General features: G+C 44.4%; 1 protein-coding gene across 1 annotated transcript in view; it reads right to left on the reverse strand.

Moving 5' to 3' along the window:
- The window catches only part of DDI2 (DDI proteasomal shuttling factor 2), a 46,276-nt gene extending 35,500 nt beyond the window's left edge, over positions 1–10,776 (reverse strand). Inside the window, exons 1-2 of the mRNA XM_015119175.3 lie at positions 10,428–10,776; positions 1,372–1,501 (exon numbers count right to left, since the gene is read on the reverse strand). Coding sequence (XP_014974661.2) covers positions 1,372–1,501; positions 10,428–10,565 — 268 coding nt within the window. The 5' untranslated portion in view covers positions 10,566–10,776. The remainder of the gene's footprint in view (positions 1–1,371; positions 1,502–10,427) is intronic.
- Positions 10,777–17,172: the final 6,396 nt, after the last annotated feature.

A 17,172-nucleotide genomic window follows, 5' to 3' on the forward strand; every position in this document is an offset into this window, starting at 1 on the left:
TCAGAGTAATTCTCAAAAACATGTTTACTTAATAGACCAGATCACTCCCGCCCCAACCCGTTGGCTCTCTTGTCCATATGCAACAATACGGGGGGTGGTGGGGGAAGAAGTAAATTCCAGAATTAACAATCTCATCAAATTAACCAAAGGAAGATGTGGTTTTTACTGATTGTCACAGTTGTTTAAATACGTTTAACTTCTTTGGAAAGAAGTTTTAACTTCTTTCTAAAGTTTAACTGTGGCCCCAAGGGACTAATGTCTTCCAGATCTGGTGGAGCCAGTCCTTGATGGTCTCAGTAAGCTCCAGTTTCAGGCTGAATGGAAACACTGTGGTTAAAGCTGCAGTCAGTCTGTCATCACCCAGACTCTGCCAGCATCTGTCACCATAAACTTTAAAACTGGTGACCTACGGGCTAAACACTATTTAAGAAAATCTATCTGAATATGGCAGGGAATGGAAAAAAACCACACATTTCACCAAGCTGTTTCACATTAAGACCTTATAAAACACTTTGTGGATCCATAAGCCACTTCAAGTATCTGAACAAAGGTATGACCCTCTGTCTATCCAGTACACACACACGTTCACATCCACACAATTCTGCATATTATTTTAGTGACATAGAACCTACTAAATCCCAGTGCACAGATTTCAGACCATAAACATCTATTATAAAAGGAGCATCAAAGATAGATAAATGTTTCTTTGTATGTGATTAACACAGTTGGTAGGAAAGAACCACAACTTGGTGGTCAAGCTGCTTAATGTTTATCAAGTTCAGCATAATGGAAAAAACATCACATTTTAATTCCTGTGCCCTCACTTAATAGTCATGTAACTTTAAAGACATCATTTAAAATCTGGCTTCATAATTATAAATTATTATGCAAATAATTATGTAAATCCTCACACAACCAAGTTATGAGATCATGTGAAATGCAGCTCCAAGTGCCTGGCTGGCTATAAAATGCTCCAGAAAGGCTTGGCCACTGAAGGACAGACACAAAGTAGCAAAATCATAGGCTTACGCATTCTTTCAAGTCCTTCCCAAGGATAAAGATTATTGTATAATTATCTCTGATAACAGAAGCTAATATTTATTGAGGGCTTGCTATGTGCTGAAGATTTTACATGCATTAGCCTCATGTCAGCTTTAGGAGTTGGGGTTAATTATGGCACCTATCTTATAGAAGAGGAAACCAATTTAGAGACGTTAAAATGCTTGTTCAAGGTTACACAGCAGGGAAAAGGCAGAGTCAGGATCTGTATCCTGCAGTCTGAATCCAAAGCAAATCCAAAACTCTGAGGCGCTACGCTCTGCTACCTGCTGATGGCTGTGCTGGGGGATGCTCAACCACCAGATGTCTTACTTGGGAACTGCACTGGAGGTCGAGGGTCTGCATTCTCCTTCTGTCGTAAAATCACAACGTCCCCATCTTTCAAGCCATAAGAAGCCAACGATCTGTGGTTGTCTGTGAGAGGTCTTTCAGCATAGACGATCTACAACAAGAAAAGATACACAACAGTATAATGCACTGAGAAGTAACAGAGCACAAAGCAGAAGGACCAGTTTTCCTCTGAATCAGATGTCACACTCCGTTCAAACCCTCCAGTGGATTCCCACCACATCCAGAACAAAACCCACAGTCCTTCCCGTCACCGACCAGGACCAAACAATTTGGCCCCTGGCTCTCCTTCTGACTTCGTCTTTCACTATGACTGCTGTTCCTCAAATACCAGGGATCAACTTCCCCTTCAGGGCTGTTTCTCTTGTTTTCTCTACCTGAGGAATGTTCTTTTTCAACTCCTTTTTTTCCTTTTACGTCTCTGATCAAACATTACTCTTTAGAGTTCTTCCCTAATATGTTATTTAAAATATACTCTCGACTAACACAATATATATTTATTTATTTATTGTCCTTCTGCCCCATTAAATGTAAACTACTTGAGGACAAGGACTTTGTTTCATTCACCAGATCATAAATGCTTAGAACAGGGCCTCTTATATAACTGATGCTCAAATATTTGATGAACTAAAGAATGAATTTATGAAAATGGATATAATTTTAGATTTAATTTTTAGCAGGGAGGAAAAGGGAATGATTTATTCTGGGTATGCTAACTAACTACAGTACTACTAAATAAAGTGTACACTTTGAAATAATCTTGTACACTGGCAAAAGGTTCCCAAACATCATCCTTCCTGCACTGCATTCTTCCTTCTCTTCTACCATTCCCAAAGTTGTATCACTCTGGGCTGGGCACGGTGGCTCACGACTGTAATCCCAGCACTTTGGGAGGCCAAGGCAGGTGGATCACGAGGTCAGGGATTCGAGACCAGCCTGGCCAACATGGTGAAACTCTGTCTCTACTAAAAATACAAAAACTAGCCAGGTGTGGTGGCACGCACCTGTAATCCCAGCTACTCCAGAGGCTGAGGCAGGAGAATTGCTTAAACCCGGGAGGCAAAGGTTGCAGTACTGAGATCGCACCACTGCACTCTAGTCTGGGCAAGCAAGACTCCGTCTTGGTGGCGGGGCGGGGCGGGGCGGGGGGCAAGACTGGAAAATAAAGTGAAACTAAGAAAATAACAACTAAATACAAGTGGAAAAAAAGAATTAGGAATGTACTACTAATAAAAATATTTTATGATGTGTAATCATACTGAAGAAAACCTGAGAGCACAAACAGATGAAATAACGTACTATAGATAGAAAGAACAAAGGTACCCTATAATTTTATTACGAAAAAACATAAAATCTGCCCTGCATTATTACATACTCCAGAAAGGCATTCAGAATAAACTCAGGCTTTGAAAGGTTTTCCTCCTAATGATTCACTTTTCACCAGGCCACATGCGAACTGAGGAACCTGAGTTCTACCCTGGCTCTGCCAGTAACTCCATGCAAGGGGCATGACACTCAGCAGGTCCAGGCCTCACCCTTTCCATGTGTCAAGCAAGCAGGTGGGCTAGATCATCATTACAGCTGTCCCTTCCAGTTCTCTCTGCTAACATTATCATTCTATGTTTCCTTACAGCTTTCATAGTAAGGTTACCTGAAATAAAAACTGAAAACACAGCATTTAAACTGGAAAAAAAGTGATTCTGTCATACCTGCTCTCAGAATTTATAGACATGAGGAATAGAACACGAAAATGAGTTCCTACCAAAATCGAATTCTGAATATGAGCAAATTTGTAGGCCCAATTATACAAGTTTTATGCATGACTTGAAAAAATACTATTAAGTTCTTTTTTTTTTTTTTTTTTGAGACGGAGTCTCGCTGTGTCGCCCAGGCTGGAGTGCAGTGGCCAGATCTCAGCTCACTGCAAGCACCGCCTCCCAGGTTTACGCCATTCTCCTGCCTCAGCCTCCCGAGTAGCTGGGACTACAGGCGCCCGCCACCACGCCCAGCTAGTTATTTGTATTTTTTTTAGTACAGACGGGGTTTCACCGTGTTAGCCAGGATGGTCTCGATCTCCTGACCTTGTGATCCGCCCATCTCGGTCTCCCAAAGTGCTGGGATTACAGGCTTGAGCCACCGCGCCTGGCCACTATTAAGTTCTTAATGCTCAATCTGCTGAGTTAAAAAACATTTCAGATCTAGTATGATGGCTCACACCTGTAATCCCAGCACTTGGGGAGGCTGAGGCGGGAGCATCGCTTAACCCATTTAGGCCAGCGGTTGCAGATTTTTTGTGTGTGAAAAAATCATACCTTGGCAATGACCTTGAGCAGTAAGATATAACTCCCACAAGCTGGGTTAAGCCCTGGAGTTTGAGATCAGCCTGGGCAACATAGTGAGAATCCATATCTAAAAAAATTTTTTAAATGGCCAGCCATGGTAGCATGTGACTGTAGTCCCAGCTACTTAGCAGTCTGAGGCAGGAGGATTGCTTAAGCCCAGGAGGTCCAGGCTGTAGTGAGCTGCGGTTGTACCACTGCACTCCAGCCTGGGGACAGAGTAAGACCCTGCCTCTTAAAAAACAAAAACAAACAAACAAAAAGAACCACATTTCAACAGACTGCAACTGTCACTCCCATCATCCCATTCACACACCCTTATTTAAGCACGTATTTCACAGTAAAAGTACATCAGCATCAACACAGATTTTCTGCAAAACAACTGGGAGTCATATTATAACTTGTGAGACTGCTTGGAAAAACACATAAACCAGAAGTGATAAGCATCACAGGTTGAGGTGTGCAACAAGAAAAAAGAGGTATGCCAAGAGAAATGGCAGGTAGACAGGCTCTTACAGCATAGCATCAACACTGTGAAGCCACTGTCAACAACTTACTCTTTAATTTTCCAGTTTCAGAAATTTGACTATCAGTATATTCAGAGATACATGAACAGTCTCCTGGGAGCAGAGGCACATTCTAACTGCATTTATTTATTTATTTATTGAGACGGAGTCTTGCTCTGTCGCCCCAGGTGGAGTGAAGTGGCGGGATCTCGGCTCACTGCAAGCTCCGCCTCCCGGGTTCACGCCATTCTCCTGCCTAGGCCTCCTGAGTAGCTGGGACTACAGGCTCCTGCCACCATGCCCAGCTAATTTTTTTTTTTTTTTTTTTTTTTTTGGTATTTTTAGTAGAGACAGGGTTTCGCCGTGTTAGCCAGCATGGTCTCAATCTCCTGACTTTGTGATCTGCCCGTCTCTGCCCCCTAAAGTGCTGGGATTACAGAGTGAGCCAATGCGCCCGGTCATTAACTGTATTTATAAACGAAAATTTATTTATTTGCAAGGAGGAATCAAACTCAGGAGAATCAAAATGATCCTATGCAGGCTGGGTGCCGTGGCTCACGCCTGTAATACCAACACTTTGGGAGGATGAGGTAGGAAGATTGTTTGAGGCCAGGAATGCAAAGCCAGACTGGGCAACACAACAAGACCCCACCTCTAAAATAATAATAATAATAATAATTAGCTGGCATGGTAGCATATGCCTGTAGTCTCAACTATTTGGGAGACTGAAGCAGGAGGATCACCTGAGCCCAGGAGTTCACGGTTGCAGTGAGCTATGATTGTACCACGGCACTCCAGCCTGGGAAACAGAATAAGATCTTGTCTCTTAAAATAAAAAAAAGAATAAGAAGAAAACTGCAATTGGAACAACTGTCGGATTTCAAAGCCCATACTCAAGTATTATATACAGCTTTCCCAAACATAACCCTGAAGTGGCCTGGTGAATTATGTGGGTGACTTTAACAAGCACTACTAAGCCATCCATTGCCACAAAGAGACTCGACTCTATCCACCAGGAGGATTAAAATACTGTCCACTGCTCAACGCATCCCCACGCCCTGAACATGAGGAAACACCACCAACTGCCCGCTCTGACTCCCACTTCACAGATGCCATACTTCATTCCATCACTGCTTAGTTGCCACAGTATTTCCTCAGCAGACAATATCATTTTTTAAAGGAAGGCAGCATGATCTAACAAATACAAATGTAAAATCTAGATAATCACCACACTGAGCATGTCTATGAAATATGGAATGTTGCTCCAGCGCCAATTTCCTGGAAACACTAGACTGAAGAACCTGGGTGAGGAGCACGCGTTCCTCACACTGACGAAGCAGCAGCTGTGCTCCGTTTTAGTCTAAGGACATAAATGAGATCAACTAAAGCTCAGCTAAAATTGTAATTGCCACAAAGAACTGATTTCATTTTGTTTAAACGGGCTTAAGAGTCCAAGACAGACAATTATTTTGCAGCAAAAGTCCCAAAATAAATCCATGTGATCTTCCAACGGAACATGAGTATCTATTAGACATGGCTTCAAATCTCTACCAATCAAAACAAAAGGCGTTCCACGGCAGCATTCTCGATCCTTCCACCACGCATGTTACCCAACTCAACAGCTACAAAGCCCAAAATTCAAGTTTTGCCAGTTATAAGAACATACAACAAGAAAATGTATACAGCTATGAGTCTTAATCAGCAAAACTGGCGCAACTGCTGGTACTTACTCCAGAGGAGGCACCCCAGAGACTGAATTATAATCTTAATCAACATTTGACAACAGACTAATTAATAAAACTCCAGAACTTTTAAGCATGAGGTCAGGTGTTTTCTGGTCTCTGAATGAGAGCCTTCTGTTAACAAAAAGCTTAACAATAAATTTCTAGCATTAAAGAACATAAACTGGTAGGCCAGGTGCAGTGGCTCACACCTGTAATCCCAACACTTTAGGAGGCCGAGGCGGGAGGACTGCTTGAGGTTAGGAGTTCAAGCCCAGCACTGGCAAGACCTCGTCTCAAAAAAAAAAAAAAAAAAAAAAAAAAAAAAAGTCTCAGCTACTTGGGAGGATCCCTTGATCCCAACATGTTAAGGATACAGTGAGTTGTGATTGCAACACTGCATTCCAGCCCAAGTAAGAGCGAGATCCCATCTCTAAAAAATAAAGAATAAAGATAAAACAAGGACCATAAACTGGCTACAAAACACTTGGAATTACATCTGAATGGCTTCATAATAGTATTGCCATTAATCAAATGCCCACTATCTACCAAGTGATCTACATATTCTACCCCATGTAATAGCCAATTTGACTTGTATAACCCTCTCTGGAAGGCAATTCGGCAACAGTTACTAAAAACCTTTCAAAGACTTTATGTCTTTGATCTGGCAACTGCATATCTAAGAATTTATCCTGAGAAAATAACAGAAATGGAGGCTACAGCCTTAAGTATATGGATGTTCATGCCATGTTACTTATAACTGCTTCCAATTTTCCCCAGTATTATGCTTAATAAAAGGGAGATTGTTAAATAAATTACAATACATCTATATGATGGTATACTATGTACCCTTTAAAATCATCAATTTGGGGCCAGTTGCGGGGGCTCAAGCCTGTAATCCCAGCACTTTGGGAGGACAAGGCAGGCGGATCATCTGAGGTCAGGAGTTTGAGACCAGCCTGGCCAACATAGTGAAACCCCATCTCCAAAGAAAATAAAAAAATCAGTCAGATGTGGTGGAGCACACACCTGTAGTCCCAGCTACTTGGGAGGCTGAGGTGGCAGGATCACTTGAGCCCAGGAGGTTGAGGCTACAGTGACCCGTGATCGTACTACTGCCTAGGTGACAGAGCGAGACCGTCTCAAAACAAAAAAACAGACACACATAAGATAAAACAGTGGTTTACAAACCACAAATCATGCTGTGTGCATTTTCAAGATCATACAATTACTGCTATTATTTGCCTTTCATTTGAGGGTTCTTATACATTGTGCCTACTTTTTCCATGTGCCACCTACAGAGGTAAATTATCAGGATGCTTCAAAAATATGAGGACATTAATTTAAAGTGAAGCTAAGTTCTGACAAGTGTTTGAAGTTCACCCAGGCAAGTCTGCATCAAAGCATCAAACAGAGCCACGACTGGCTTCCAAGCCCACACTATTAAGAGACGGAACATGCCCAGCTTTAATCACACGTACAAGTAGAGATGGCTTCTGTTCTAAATTTGTTATCACTGAATTATAACTACTATAATCAGACTAGAGCTGTTAAAAATTAGCACCTTTTCCAACTGTATGCTTATGCACAATTGACACTCAGGTGAAAGACTGAATTCTAAACCAGTGATCACCAATGTAGGGCAGCCATGCAAGACAATTCTTTAAGGGTGGAGGAAGAAACTGAAAATATTAGAATTTTCATTTCCATTTATTTTAGTTCGTCCTTCCTTAAATTCCATTTTGTGTGTGTACAATGTTACTTCTTATATATAATGTACTATATATGCATATAATGCACATTATGTGTATATTATACATGGTCATATATAATGCATAAAATGTATCAGTTCATGTATATAACGTATTATATACATAACAGGAGCATAATCTGAAACATTTTACTCATAGGGATACATGAAAGTTTGGACACCAGTTGTCTGGACACATAGTGGCAGGAAAAAATAGCCAGGAACATAAAAATATATATATTTCCTTGAAGAAATGGAGTCATAAATGAGAGGTGAAGGAATGGGAATGGAGAAAGTAAACAAGAGGAGGAGTTAAACAGTCAAGGAAAGGAAGGGAAGATGAGTAATATGAGAGAACCCTGGGACGTAATGGGGGGGGGCACGCAAGTAAGTAAACATGGTATATTTGTGGGTAAAAACTATAATGATGTTTACTTTTACGATTTGATGAAAGGAAATGACTCAAGTGTCTAGGGTGGATCCTGTTCCTGCCTGATGGGCAAGCAAGTGAAAGACAACCGACCACCAGACACCTTAAAATAGATACTGTGTTGTCAGGTTACAATGGAGCCAACAGAACAGACTGGAAAAACAGGAGCTGTTTATGGCTATCTAACACAGGCTTAACACCAGTTGGAGCCCAAGTTTCTATATGCTAATTTGGCTTGGGAAGGAAGTAAATGCCGAAACACTGACGTAATGAACAAGAAATAATTTGGAGTTAGCCTATGTTCAATTACTAAGGTATTCCTAACTTTCCCGACTGGCAGAGGGCAATGCCTGGCTGACCACACAATAAATCGTCTTTTGTGATGGCTGTTAACAAGAAATTTAAGTCAATTAAAGGGGGTGTCAGATATCCCTTTAATTGACTTAAATTTCTTGGTTCAGCCATCACAAAAAGTGCAGGAATGGAAACAATCTCAACCTCTGCCTTTTCTCAGGCCCTAACTAACAACAAAACCAATTTACATTTTAATTTCTTATTTTCCCTACCAGCCAGTGACTACAACGAGGGTAATATAACAGCTCGAAGAAAAAAACAACTGAAAAAGCCACTATCAAAAATTGAAGAGTTGTCCGGACGCGATGGCTCACGCCTATAATTCCAGCATTTTGGGAGGCCAAGGAGGGCGGATCACTTGAGGTCAGGAGTTGGAGATCAGCCTGGCCAACATGGTGAAACCCCGTCTCTACTAAAAAAAAAAAAAAAAAAAAAAAACAAAAATTAGCCGGGCGTGGTGGCGCGCGCCTGCAATCCCAGCTACTCAGGAGGCTGAGGCAGGAGAATCGCTTGAACCCGGGAGGCAGGGGTTGCAGTGAGCTAAGACCGCACCACTGCACTCCAGCATGGACGACAGAGCGAGACTCCGTCTCAACAAAAAAGAAAAAGAAGGAAAAAAAAATTGAAGAGTTGATTTTCTCTATTTAAGCAGTCCTTTCCCAGTTCTCCACGAGGCATTAACTGACAGGAACTGGTTCCTGAGCTTTTGTGGATTAACTTTTGAAATTCTTTCTGAACAGCTTTATGCCAAGGTTCTAAAGTTCACATTGTGTAAAGGAATCATACTTCTGAACAAAATATTGACACATGTGTTTACCATAACACAGCAAAACAAGCTGTAGTTGGGCAATCGTTTTGTAAACTATTTCATAACTGCAGTAGAAAATCAAGATTTACATGATGGAGCCTTGGGAGACTTCTGTAATTTTCTTAATGTTTAGACTACGTTCTCTAGGCTAAATTTATTAAGTCATGATCTAAGGGTTTTAGTGTAAAGTTTACAGGGTTATTGTCACCGATTCTGTTTGATAAAGACTAGGGGCAGCCCCAAAGCATTTTGAGAATTACTTTGCTTAGTTAAAATATGAGAGGTTGAACTTCTTTCCAGCAAAGCAAGCTGAGTAGGGAAATGAAACCACCAAACAGCAGATATTAGGCCGTTTCCAAGCACATATCCTTTTAAAGCATTGAGCTTTGAACTGACCCAAACTCTGAACTGTGGCCTGAAAGAAAATGGGCCCTCTGGCTTACTACCAGGGTAGAACCGAAAGAAACAAACAGCTTGAGTTGAACCAACAGGTACTGTTTTTCAAAAGAATTTAACCAGAAACGCATGTAGTGGGTAAAGAGCACTTCCAAAGACCCCAAAACGAGGTAGTGCAAGTCTTAAACTTTTTCTTTCACCGGAAGTGCAAATCTGTGCATTTAAACTGCGTATATTTAAGCAGAAACCCTCTCCAAAAAAAAAAAAAAAAGAGAGAGAGAAGCAGAGGAACATCTATCTACCACAGTGATCCAAACTGGTATTTCTGGTTTGCAGGACGTATGAACCCTAGCAAACCCAGGGCTGCTTCTGAGGTCCACAACGATATCCTACACTCGGGATCAGAAAAAGGGCCAAAGAGCCAAAGGTGAGGAGGGTTAGCGCTGCTCTACAGTCCACGCGCCCCTCACGCTGCAGTGGGTGCGTCTGCGGTCAGGTTCTCCGCTCCCTCTCCTCGTACCCCACCCCACGCTCGGGGTGTGTGAGGGCAGCTACCGATGCCAGCTCCCCAACTCCTTCCCGGATGCGGGGGTGACCTGAGAATGGCTATCCCTGCTCACCCCAGCCCCCAATTCTTCACCAGTAGCAAAGGGAGTGCGGCCCCGAGGCGGGGAGGGCTTAGCTCCGGGGCAGGCCCGGCTCGCTGCCCGGCGTACCTGGCTCTCGGCTGCGGGGATGCCAGACTCGAGCTCGCACAGCGCGCGGAAGTTGTGCAGCTCGAAGTCGGCGTCGACCTGGAGGGAAAAGGTCACCTCGGAGAGGTCCCTCCGCACACAGTACACGGTGAGCAGCATGGCCCGGGCCCGACCCGGCTCGGCCCGGCCTGGGCGCGGGGCGCAGGGGAAGAGGCGGCGGCGTGGCCTGGCTGGTGCTGCGGAAGGCCGGCGCGGGCTGCTCGCTCGCTCGCTCGCTCGCTCGCTCCCTCCCTCACACACGCTCAGTGAGTCACTCCCGCCCGCCCTCACTAGCAAGCACGGCCGCCGCCACCCGCCTGCGAGTCCGTCTGCCTGCCCGCCTGCCTCCCACGGCTGCCGCCAAGCGCGCCGCCCGCCCGGCGCCCCGCCCCGCCGCAACTCGGCTGCCGTAAAGCCCGCCTCGCCTTCCCCGCCTTCGCGACGCAGCGGGGGGCGGGGACTGGAAGGGGAGGAGGAAGCCTGGAGAAGATAGGAGGGGGAGGAGTGGGAAGGGGGCGTGGGAGGGGAGAGGGAGGAAGGGCGAGAAAAGGGGAGGGAAGAAAAGGAACGCGGAGAAGGAAATCTCTGCTGACTGGTTGACTTAATGACTGAGGTCTGTGGAGGAGTCCCCAGTCTTATTTGTTCACCGAACAGGCATTAAGTGCCTACCACGTGTCGGGCGCCGGCGACGCAGAAATGAATAAAAAGATAAATCCTTCTCCGTAACTCTCAATCTAGTACAGGAGTTAGTAATAAAAACGTATTTTTCGTGGTAGAAATTGAGGCTCCGAGAGAGTAATTCACTTCCTGTCTCAGTGATTTAGGATTAAAACCAAAATCATTACCCTCCCTAGTCTATAGAAGCCAGTTGGCTGTGGCCCACGCCTACCTCCCCAGCCCCTTCTCCCGAGCTCTTCCCACATTCTCTGCCCTCCCAACCACATAGCTCAGTTCCTACAAGGCTCCATTCCCCTGTCTTGTAAATAGTTTTCTCTCTACTTGGACTGTCTGTTTCCTAGCCCTAGCAACCTCTACCACCTAGCGCAGTGCCTTTTTGGGCACAGCTTAGAATCTGCTCAATAAATATTTGCTACTTTAATGGCCTGTTTAAGGCACATAGCTGATGAGTGATAGAGACCCAGAACTAACGTGCGGATGAGTAAGAAAACCAAAATTGAAAGATGAATTTGTAATGGATGCCAGATTAGCATCTTTCCATTTACTCCCACTCCCCCGTCCATGTAGGGAGCCCTTTTCCATTTTAACAGGAGAGAAGGAGCAAATAAGATGGCTGTGGGTGCAGGTAAGTAGGTAGTAAGTAGGCTGTTGGTGCAGGAAAGGGAGAATTAGCAGCCGAAGGCTTTTACGAAGAGAAAGTAGAGGAACAGGGTAGTGAGAATGCTTATATCGCCTACGAGCAACGGAAAGCTTGACTATCAGTGGCTTAAACAAACAAGGGTTTATTTTCTCACAGGAGAGAAGGCCTGGAGGTAGCAACAGCATTGGTTGAGTGGCTCACTGAAATTAGGGTCAATACCTCTGTAATTGTTTTGACTGTTTCCTGAGGGTTGCAATATATGGCTGGCTGCCTCCACGCCATGCATCATTTTCCTATTCAAGGAAAAAGGTTGCCCAGAAGTCCCTGTGCACATTTTTGCTTACATCTCACTGGACAGAATTGTGTCACATAGATGCGTAGAGGCTAGGAAAGCAAGTATTTAGCTTTGCCTAAAGGACATAAATAGGGAAAAGGGAGGCTGGGAATGGGTATTAGGAAAGACATACACAGTGCCTTCTACAGTGAATGTTTGAAATAACCATTGCAAATTGAAGTAAGTTTAGCCAAGAAATGTTCTAGGATTGTCCAGTGGGGGTATCAAGGAATCAGATGAGGCTGGACTCATTGGTTAATTGTTATATTTGGTCTAGTGGTGCTCAGGTTCCCAGGTCTGGCAGATTTTGTTCTCCAAAGATGATCATGACAGTGTCTCCCATCCTATATGCTCTTCCTACAATGTGATTGTGACAACCCTCCCATTAAGAAGTGGGGTGTATGTCCCTCCCTTCGAATCATGGCTCCACAGACTAACTCTGGCATAAGTGACATTATGTGATTTCCTTTTTTTTCCCAAGGCAGAGTCTTGGTCTGTCACCCAGGCTGGAGTGCAGTGGCACGATCATGGCTCACTGCAGCTTCAACCTCCAGGGCTCGAGGCTCAAGCGATCCCTCCAGCTCAACCTCCCTAGCAGCTGGAACTACAGGTGTGCACCACCACACACAGCTAATTTCTTTTTAGTAGAGATGAGGTCTTGCTATGTTGCCCAGTCTTGATTTCCTTTTTATTATAATTTTAGATTATTTTTAATTAAAAAAAAATAGTGATGAGGCCTTGCTATGTTGACCAGGCTAATCTCCAAATCCTGGCCTCAAGTGATCCTCCCACCTTGGCCTTCCGAACTGCTAGGATTACAGATGTGAGCCATCGCACCCAGCCACTTTGTGTGATTTCTAAGGCTAGGTCTTGCCTGTGTCCACCTGGGGTCAGCGGTTCTCACCCAGCATCCAGAAATATATGCCAGACACCAATGGAGGGGACAGAGCAATGGTGGACAGGCTCAAGGTGGGGCTGCTGCTTCTGGCACTGCTCCTACTCATGCAGATTTATTCAAATCAAACTATTGTAACGCTTTCAAGTAACTCCTCCCAGGGTACCTTGTCTGCCCCAAGCCCAGCTAATGCCACCACCAAGGCAGTTGGCAGTGCCCTGCAGTCAATTGCCAGTCTCCTCATGGTCTTGCTTTCTCTTCTATATTTCTACTGTTAAGAAACATCTGCCGGGCGCGGTGGCTCACACCTGTAATCCCAGCACTTTGGGAGGCCAAGGCGGGCGGAGATCAAGACCATCCTGGCTAACATGGTGAAACCCCGTCTCCACTAAAAATAAAAAAAAAACTTTAGCCGGGCATGGTGGCGGGCGCCTGTAGTCCCAGCTACTCGGGAGGCTGAGGCAGGAGAATCACTTGAACCTGGGAGGTGGAGGTTGCAGTGAGCTGAGATTGCTCCACTGCACTCCAGCCTGGGTAACAAGAGCAAAACTCTGTGAAAGAAAAGAGGAGGGGAGGGGAGGGGAAAGAGAAAAGAGAAAGAAAGAGTTGAGAACCTCAAATTTAATTGGTTTGAAGAACACATGAAGGGTTTGACTAGATGATGGATGCCAATATTAAATCTGCTTAAATGTCATGTACAAGATGAAGAGAGGCAACATCCAAAATTGAAGACATTATTTCCTTGAATATGGCTTAAGAAATGTGGACACCATGGAATACTATGCAGCCATAAAAAAGGATGAGTTTGTGTCCTTTGTAGGGACATGGATGCAGCTGGAAACCATCATTCTTAGCAAATTATCACAAGAACAGAAAACCAAACACCGCATGTTCTCACTCATAGGTGGGAACTGAACAATGAGATCACTTGGACTTGGGAAGGGGGACATCACACACCGGGGCCTATCATGGGGAGGGGGGAGGGGGGAGGGATTGCATTGGGAGTTATACCTGATGTAAATGATGAGTTGTTGGGTGCTGACGAGTTGATGGGTGCAGCACAGCAACATGGCACAAGTATACATATGTAACAAACCTGCACGTTATGCACATGTACCCTAGAACTTAAAGTATAATAATAATAATAAAATAAAATAAAATAAATAGAAATAGGGGTCTTTCTATGTTCCCAAGCTGTTCTTGAATTTCTAGGCTCAAGCAATCCTCTTACCTCATCTCCTAACGTGCTGGGATTACAGACATGAGCCATCATGCCCTGTTTGAAACACATTTTGTTATGTCAGTATTTTTAGATAGGTAGAACCTAGTCCTAAACTGTAAGGTAGGCTTGATTCTATAATAAAATTTTTTACAACTGTCTCGACACACAGAAACCTTTTTAAAAATAGACACTCCCTGAAGTCTTTTGTTCACAAGGTCACACACTGATGCTTAGGTGTTCCAGTATCTAATATGGCCACAGTAGTCTTGAAACATCTTTAGAAACCTACACGGGAACAGCTAGGTGCGGTGGCTCACGCCTGTAATCCCAGCATCTTTGGGAGGCCGAGGCAGGTGGATCATGAGGTCAGGAGATCGAGACCATCCTGGCTAACACGGTGAAACCCCATCTCTACTAAAAATACAAAAAATTAGCTGGGCTTAGTGGTGGGCGCCCGTAGTCCCAGCTACTCAGGAGGCTGAGGCAGGAGAATGGTGTGAACCCGGGAGGCGGAGCTTGCAGTAAGCCAAGACTGCGCCACTGTACTCCAGCCTGGGCGAGAGTGAGACTCTGTCTCAAAAACAAGAACAAAAACAAACAAACAAACAAAAATCCTACACAGGAACAAGAGAACAGCAGATGGAACAGACCTGAAGCCACTGTGTGTGTGAACGAACACTCCTTTTTGCTTCATGCCGAAATGCTGTACATTTATTTTGGATTGTATATTTGTGTGTTTATGCTTTGATTCATAGTAACTTGTTATGAAATTGATTTGTATTGAATACAAACTGCAAATAAAAATAAATCAGGTCGGGCGCGGTGGCTCACGCCTGTAATCACAAGCACTTTGGTGGATGACCCGAGGTCAGGAGTTCAAGACCAGCCTGGCCAACATGGCGAGACACTATCTCTACTAAAAATACAAAAATTAGCTGGGTGTGGTGGCGGGTGCCTGTAATCCCAGCTACCTGGCAGGCTGAGGCAGAAGAATCGCTTGAACCAGGGAGGCGGAGGTTGCGGTGAGCTGAGATCGTGCCATTGCACTCCAGCCTGGGCAACAAGAGCGAACCTCCGTCTCAAAATAAATAAATAAATAAAATAAATCAATGGTTGGAAAAAAAGTCAATACAGTTTCTGTGGGATTCTCCTGGAACGCTTGCTCTTGGAACCCAGCAGCCATGCTGGGAGGAAGCCCAAACTACACCACACGGTGAGACCACATGGAGAAAATATGTGTGGTTGTTCCAGAAAGCTGCTCGGCTGAGGGGAAAGCTGATGAGTGGGAAAACCCACCTAACTTTCAGATGACTTCAATCCCCAGATGTTGAATCATCTCCAACTTATGAGTCTATCCAGATGAGGCTTCAGACATCACGGAGCCATCTCCACTGTACTCCCTTTGAATTTCTGACCTACAGAAATCTACAAGCATAATAAAATAAAAATACAAAGTAAAACCAAAATGAGATACCACTTTATGCTCACTAGGATGGCTATAATAAAAAAAACAGGGTTGGGCGTGGTGACTCATACCTGTAATCCCAGAACTTTGGCAGGCCAAGCTGGGCAAATCACTTGAAGCCAGGAGTTCGAAAGCAGCCTGGCCAACATGGTGAAACCCTGTTTCTACTAAAAATTAAAAAATTAGGCTGGGCATGGTGGCTCACGCTTGTAATCCCAGCACTTTGGGAGGCTGAGGCGGGCAGATCCCGAGGTCAGGAATTCGAGACTAGCCTAACATGGTGAAACCCTGTCTCTACTAAAAATATAAAAATTAGTTGGGCATGGTGGTGTTTGCCTGTAATCCCAGCTATTTGGGAGGCTGAGGCAGGAGAATCGCTTGAACTTGGAAGGTGGATGTTGCAGTGAGCCGAGATCGCGCCATTGCACTCCAGCCTGGGCGACAGAGCGAGTCTCCATCTCAAAAAAAAATAAAAATAAAAATAAAAATTAGCTGGCTGTGGTGACATGCGCCTATAATTCCAGCTATTCTGGAGGCTGAGGCAGGAGAATCACTAGAACCCAGGATGCGAAGGTTGTGGTGAGCCGGGATCGTGCCATTGCACTCCAGCCTGGGCAACAAGAGCGAACCTCCGTGTCAAAAAAAAAAAAAAATTTAAATAAGTATCGATATATACTGCAACGTAGATTAACCATGAAAATGTTATGCTAAATTAAAGGAGCCAGTCAAAAATGATATATATTGTATGAGTCTAATTATATGGAATATCCAGAAAAGGCAATCCATAAGAGACAAAGTTTATTTTATTTATTTATTTTTTGAGACAGAGTCTCGCTTTGTTGCCCAGGCTGGAGTGCAATGGCGTGATCTCGGCTCACTGTAACCTCCACCTCCTAGGTTCAAGTGATTCTCCTGCCTCAGACTCCCAAGTAGCTGGGATTACAGGCACCCGCCACCACGCCCAGATAATTTTTGTACTTTTAGTAGAGAAGGGGTTTCGCCATGTTGGCCAGGTTAGTCTTGAACTCCTGACCTCAAGTGATCCACCCACTTTGGCCTCCCAAAGTGCTGGGATTACAGGTGTGAGCCAACACACCTGGCAGACAAAGTTTATTAGTGGTTGCCTAGGGCTTGTGGAGAATAGGGGGATGGCAGCACATGGAAAGTGACTGCTAATGGGTATAGAATATCTTTTTGGAGTGATGAAAATGTTCTAAAATTGATTTGTGGTGATCGTTATACACCCCTGTGAATATACCTAAAACCACTGAATTGTACATTTTATTTTATTTATTTTTTGAGACGGAGTCTCACTCTGTTGTCCAGGCTAGAGTGCAGTGGCACGATCTCGGCTCACTGCAACCTCCGCCTCTCAGGTTCAAGCGATTCTCCTGCCTTAGCCTCCCTAGTAGCTGGGATTACAGGCACACGCCACCACAACCGGCGAATTTTGTATGTTTTAGTAGAGAGAGGGTTTCTCCATGTTGGTTCAG

This window comes from Macaca mulatta, chromosome 1 (assembly GCF_049350105.2).
Source record: "Macaca mulatta isolate MMU2019108-1 chromosome 1, T2T-MMU8v2.0, whole genome shotgun sequence".
In the NCBI taxonomy this organism is placed as follows: Eukaryota; Metazoa; Chordata; class Mammalia; order Primates; family Cercopithecidae; genus Macaca; species Macaca mulatta.